The 5,506-nt window shown below is 42.2% G+C and overlaps 1 protein-coding gene across 1 annotated transcript; it reads right to left on the reverse strand.

Annotated features, from left to right (window-relative positions):
- Positions 1-236: 236 nt before the first annotated feature.
- On the reverse strand, positions 237-5,506 carry KRT34 (keratin 34; the record flags this gene model as incomplete). The annotated part of the gene is made up of 7 exons (XM_006833682.1): positions 237-321; positions 801-1,021; positions 1,210-1,335; positions 1,432-1,593; positions 1,952-2,108; positions 2,961-3,043; positions 5,456-5,506. Coding segments are annotated over 7 exons (885 nt in total), but the record flags the coding sequence as incomplete, so codon positions are not given.

Below are 5,506 nucleotides of genomic sequence, written 5' to 3' on the forward strand. Positions count from 1 at the left end.
CAGATGAGGTTATAGGGAACTATCTTTAGGAATGAAAAGACTCAACCTGTAGCACAAAAGAGCTTTCCAGACATTATAAATTGGTGATGTGTGACTGCTGTTGAGTCTGGAAGGCTGGCATGACACAGATTTCTAAATGGAAATGGAGCTCCAGCAAAGGCAGGTTCCAAGGATCTTCCCTATGCTTGATCTAAATGGTTTCATGGATGTCTTCAAAGAGGATTCAAGCTTCTAAGTTAACAGCAACGTGACTGAGAGCTGCCACTGGGTCCAGAGGAGTTGCCACGAGCATTGGAGGTGGAACAAGGGTTAGAGGGAAGCCTGGGGAGACACAAGGGTTTAGATTGGGTTGTGGATGCGAGTGGGCAGAACCTTAAGGCACACACAACACCTTGAGGTCAGTGAGACAATCAATAAATAAATAATGGTTGCAGTTAGTTGAAATCAAGTTTGCTTGACAGAAATCTTTTTCTCTATCCAAGATTGCCTTGCATAAAGGTGGAAGGTGTTTCTTACATGGTTCTTTGAAAAATACTCTCCCATTCTCTTGAGCTCACATAGAACTTACAACTTTTTTGTTCTATGGTACTGAAGAGCAATCTCTGTACCTTGTTAGCTCTCTGAGGCAGGGACTACGTTCCCTTCATCTTTGTACCTGACACGTTTCCATAAATTTCACAGATCACTGTATATATAGTAGATACTTCATCAATGCATATTGTTTGGTGAGATGAAAATATAGCCAGCATATGAGTACCCACCTGACAAGTTTTCCCAGAAATCTTTAGCATCATACTCACTTGCTGTCCTCACTCTCCAACAGGCTCCGGTATGTGTTGATCTCACTCTCCAGGCGTGCCTTGACATCCAGCAGCACCTGGTACTCCTGGTTCTGACGCTCCAGGTCACAGCGGATCTCAGACAGCTGGGATTCCACGTTGGTGATCATGCTCTGCACTTGGGACAGCTGAGAGCTGTAGCGCGCCTCCGTCTCCGTCAGTGTGTTTTCCAGAGAGTCTCTCTGTAATGGAGAAGACCAAAATTAAATAAGTCAATATTCAGACACAGGCTCCTTTAAATGGTTTCTCTATATTGTTACAAACAAGTCATAAACTGCAAGAGTTAAGCAGTGTTTGTGGTCTGAAGGGACCCCAGAGACTGAATTCCCTGGCTTTGCATTTCTCAGCAGGACATCTGAACAGTACTCACCAGGTTGTGCTGGGCCTGCAGCTCGATCTCCAGGGAGCTAACAGTGCGTTTCAGCTCCATGATCTCAGCCTGGCTGGACTGCAGCTGCTCCGAGCTGGATGCCACCTGCTTGTTCAGTTCCTCAGTCTGAAATATCCAGAGGGGAGAAGACAGGGTCAGATCCTGCCTTACAGACCCAGAAGGGGTATCAAGTCCTGGTTGGCCAGTTGCTTAGATGCGCACCTGTTTGGTAAACCATTCTTCCACATCCCTGCGGTTGTTCTCCACCAGAGCCTCATACTGAGACCTGGTCTCATTCAGCACATGGTTCAGGTCCACATTGGGGGCAGCATCCACCTCCACATTGAGGCGCTCACCAAGCTGGCTTTGCAGGGCATTGACTTCCTGAAGGGATAAGGGAAAGAAAGAAACACAAACATAGAAGTCTATAAATAAACTCTATTACATAAAGTTCAATGTGGTGGAGGGAGGATTGCACTGGAATGTAGAAAACAGTTGATGTAAAAGTCCACTGTTAGCTCTGGCAAGCCAGACCTCCTGTCTCTTTTCCTCATCTCTATAATGAGGATGTTTGATTCAATGGTATCTTAAGTTTCTTCCCACTCCAGGATTTTATCGCATCTTTTTGATCTTCCTACTGCTCACTGTAAGCCTGGCCTAGCACATGGTTTACAATCATTGCTATGTAAGTATAAAGAGTCCAGGTTTCACTCTCCTCTTTCATTTCACGGAACTCTCTTACCTGCTCGTGGTTCTGCTTGAGCTGCAACAGCTCCTCCTTCAGAGACTCCACCTGGGATTCCAGGTCGGACTTGCATAGGGTCAGCTCATCCAGCATCCTGCGCAGGCTGTTGATGTCAGCCTCCACCAACTGTCGCATGGAGAGTTCTGTCTGGTACCTGTCCACACAAATAAAAGTCAAAGAAGGTCAAACAGAAAGACTTTGCTTGGCTGATATTATGTCATCCATTATATTTCAGGATATTCTGAGTTTTTAAAATATTTTGAAAGGAAAGAAATACAGAGTTGCAGAATGAGATAATTTGCACCCTCACACCCATAGAGAAGGTCTTGATGAAGAGTGTAAGGTTATTTTTAGCCCAATATTATTTATTTTAAGAACCCCATTTAGATTACTATCAACTAAGCCCCAATGTCTTTGTCTTTTCTTTAAGTAAGTAAATTTCATAAGCCAACTAAAAATTGTCCTAATGTGCCTTGAGCCGTGATTTCCTCATCTGTAAAACGGAGACAAGGTGACCATTTCATAGGACTGGCCTGGAGATAAAGAAGTGGCATAAGTGAAATCACACTGTAAACTCCAAGGTCCCATATAAAATGTAAAGTACTCTTAGGGCTGTGATGGTCAAAGCTAGAACAATTGAGAGATTCTCTGAAAGAAATGCGTATTATCTCCTCTGTTGTGGTGGATTCATTTCATTCTGATGACTGAGAGTGACTAGCCTGCATTGAGAGACCAGTGTGAAATTCACTTATTAACTTGGTTTGACACAAGTGAAAAGAGGAAGAATGGTGGGTTCTTATACTCTTTCAAACAAAATGTAAAACCAAGGATCTGAGACATAAAGGGACTTTAGAAGATATCTAAGGGCAAAAAAAATCCTCCCAATTTTATCCCAGATAGCTTCTAATTGCACATTCACAGGGACAGAATTCATTACTTTACAATCATCCCCTCCCCCCCCATTACCCATTACTACACGGCTCTGATCCTGAGAAAACGTCCTTACTTGGTTCTGAAGTCGTCGGCAGCCAGCTTAGCATTGTCGATCTGCAACACCATCCTGGTGTTCTCAGCCTTGCTGGACAGGATCTGGAAGATTAAAGCATTCCAGAATAAGCAAGGCCTTTATTTTTCAGAAGCTCTACTGGCACCATGGGAGCTTGGTGTCTCCAGATGATAAGCACTGGACTGTGAAACATAAGGTCTGAAGTTCGAGCCTACAAGTAGCTTCATGCAAGAAAGATGAGGCTTTCTGGTCCTGTAAATTGCAGCTTAGGAAATAATGTATAGGGTCACTATGAGTCAAAATCGACTCAATGGCAATGGGCTTTGTTACTTTCAGCCAGCACCATCCCTAATAACCTGCTTATGTGGAAGGAGCATGATGAAAAATCATAGTATATCATATACAATGGGGCTTCAAAACTCAATGGAAAAGTTCCACTATTTTTCAATTCCAGTTTTCCACAGACTTTTTGAGGCTTCCACATATAAAGTTATTAAATGCTGTTTGTGCGCAATATGTGCTCAATAATATCTGAGAAAAATGAATGCCTCACACCTCAAAGTTAAAAGCTATTTTCTTCAAATAACTCTCAGTTCTCCAGATTTTCAGTGTTAGTATAAAAGGAAGACCAGAATGGTCAAGTGGAAATGTGCCCTTCATTAAGAATTCTTCCCTTCATGGTCTGTCTTTGGCCTCATGCAGAAATTGGGTAGTCAAGTCTCACAGAAGGTGGCCAACAATTCCAATTGACTTAGGAAGCAGCATTAAAAAAATCAAACAACATTACATTATACAAACATACTGAACAAGACCTCTTTGGAGTATTCAAGTACAAAGATGTCAATTTGAGGACTGAGGTTCACCTGACCCAAGCTATGGCATTTTTAATAATCTCACATGCATGTGAAAGTTGAACAATGAATAAGGAAGACTAGCAGAAGATGAATGCATTTGAGGTATCTGTTGGTGAATAATATTAAAAGTTCCATAGACAAGAACAAAAAAATCTCTGTTGGAAGAAGTATGTCCATAATGCTACTTAGTCGCCAGGATGGCAAGACTTCTTCTATCGTATTTTGCACATATTATCAGGAAGGTCATATTTATCATGCTTGGTAAAGTGGAGGACCAGCGCAAAAGAGGAAGACTGAATGTGATAGATTAGAAAAGTGGTATCAATGTTGTACTTAAACATAACAAAACTTGTGAGCATGGCACAAGATAAGGCTGGTGTTTCATTCGGTTGTGCATAGGGTTGTTGTGTCAGAGCCTACTCGAAAGCAACTCACAACAACAACAACAATGTCCCCCAGATTCTAAAACCAGTAAAGTTCCAGGCAAACAAAGGCAGTTGGATACTCTATCCTTATACCACCTTCCTTCCAGTTTGCAGCCTCGCTCCACTCTCCCCGTGCCTTGCCATTGTGCATGCTTTTGCACTCTACTTCTCGCTCTTCCTGGATTATCCTAGACTGCCCTTCCCCACCTTGTAAGGCTCCTTGTATAACATCCATTCCCAACTCCTACATGAAGTCCCTACTTTCATGGCCTTGCACAGGACTTTGCACAGAGCCACATTCACCATGATCATTTGTTTCTACGTATGTTTCCTCTATGAAGCTGTGAACTCCTTAAAGAAAGAGAACATTTACTCAGTGCTTTATTCTCCACCCGACTACTGTGCCTAACGCATACCAAACGGATGATAGTCTCATCACATGACAACTTTCTGTCATTCACTTTGATGGAACAGAGCAATGGAGAGTCAGTGCCCTATGAGAATTAAGGACTTGTGCTGCTGATTACAATCTCATGCTCATCCTTCACAACCCTGCACAGATATTACCTCCAATGGAAAGCCTTCCCTAATCTTCACCAGGTATATTAGGTCCCACATCTGTGCTAATGCTTAACTTGCACCCTTTATGCGCCTACACTTATGACTTTGTTTTCTCACTATCTCCAAGTCTGCTTTAGTGGGTGGTATATGTGTCTATGTACATCCATGAGACATCTGGAATCAAAGCCCATTTGCTTTGCCATAGACGTTGTCTTTTGCTATAATTTTTATAGGCTTTAGGAATTTATGGATTTAGTTACAAAACTCCTAAGTCAGAGAAACAATTCAGCTGCCATTTTTAATTTTATTATTCCTATAATTCTCAGCAGACAAGAACAGGTTATCATAACAGAATGCAAAAATCAGTTATTCTAAGTTAAAGAGAGAAGCCCTTTGGAAGCAAGTAAACTTGGTACAACTGATTTGGACTCAATTCTTTCCGTGATTCGCAGTCTGTAGGCTTTCCTGTGATGACTGAAAAACAGAATTTCTAAGATTACTTGAAGTCCCCTGCCAAAGTCAGTTCATTCTGTATCATTACATCCTCAAGTAAGCTGTGATCAGTCTTAGATCCCATTCAGAAGTTGGTATGCCATAAAAATGAATGAATGAAACCAAGTGCATTAAGCTGACAATGTGGTGCACACATCCTCACCTTCTGCTGGAGTTGCTCGATGGTCTGGAAGTAGGACTGGTAGTTCGGGGA

This window comes from Chrysochloris asiatica, unplaced genomic scaffold, assembly GCF_000296735.1.
Source record: "Chrysochloris asiatica unplaced genomic scaffold, ChrAsi1.0 scaffold00007, whole genome shotgun sequence".
NCBI lineage: Eukaryota > Metazoa > Chordata > Mammalia > Afrosoricida > Chrysochloridae > Chrysochloris > Chrysochloris asiatica.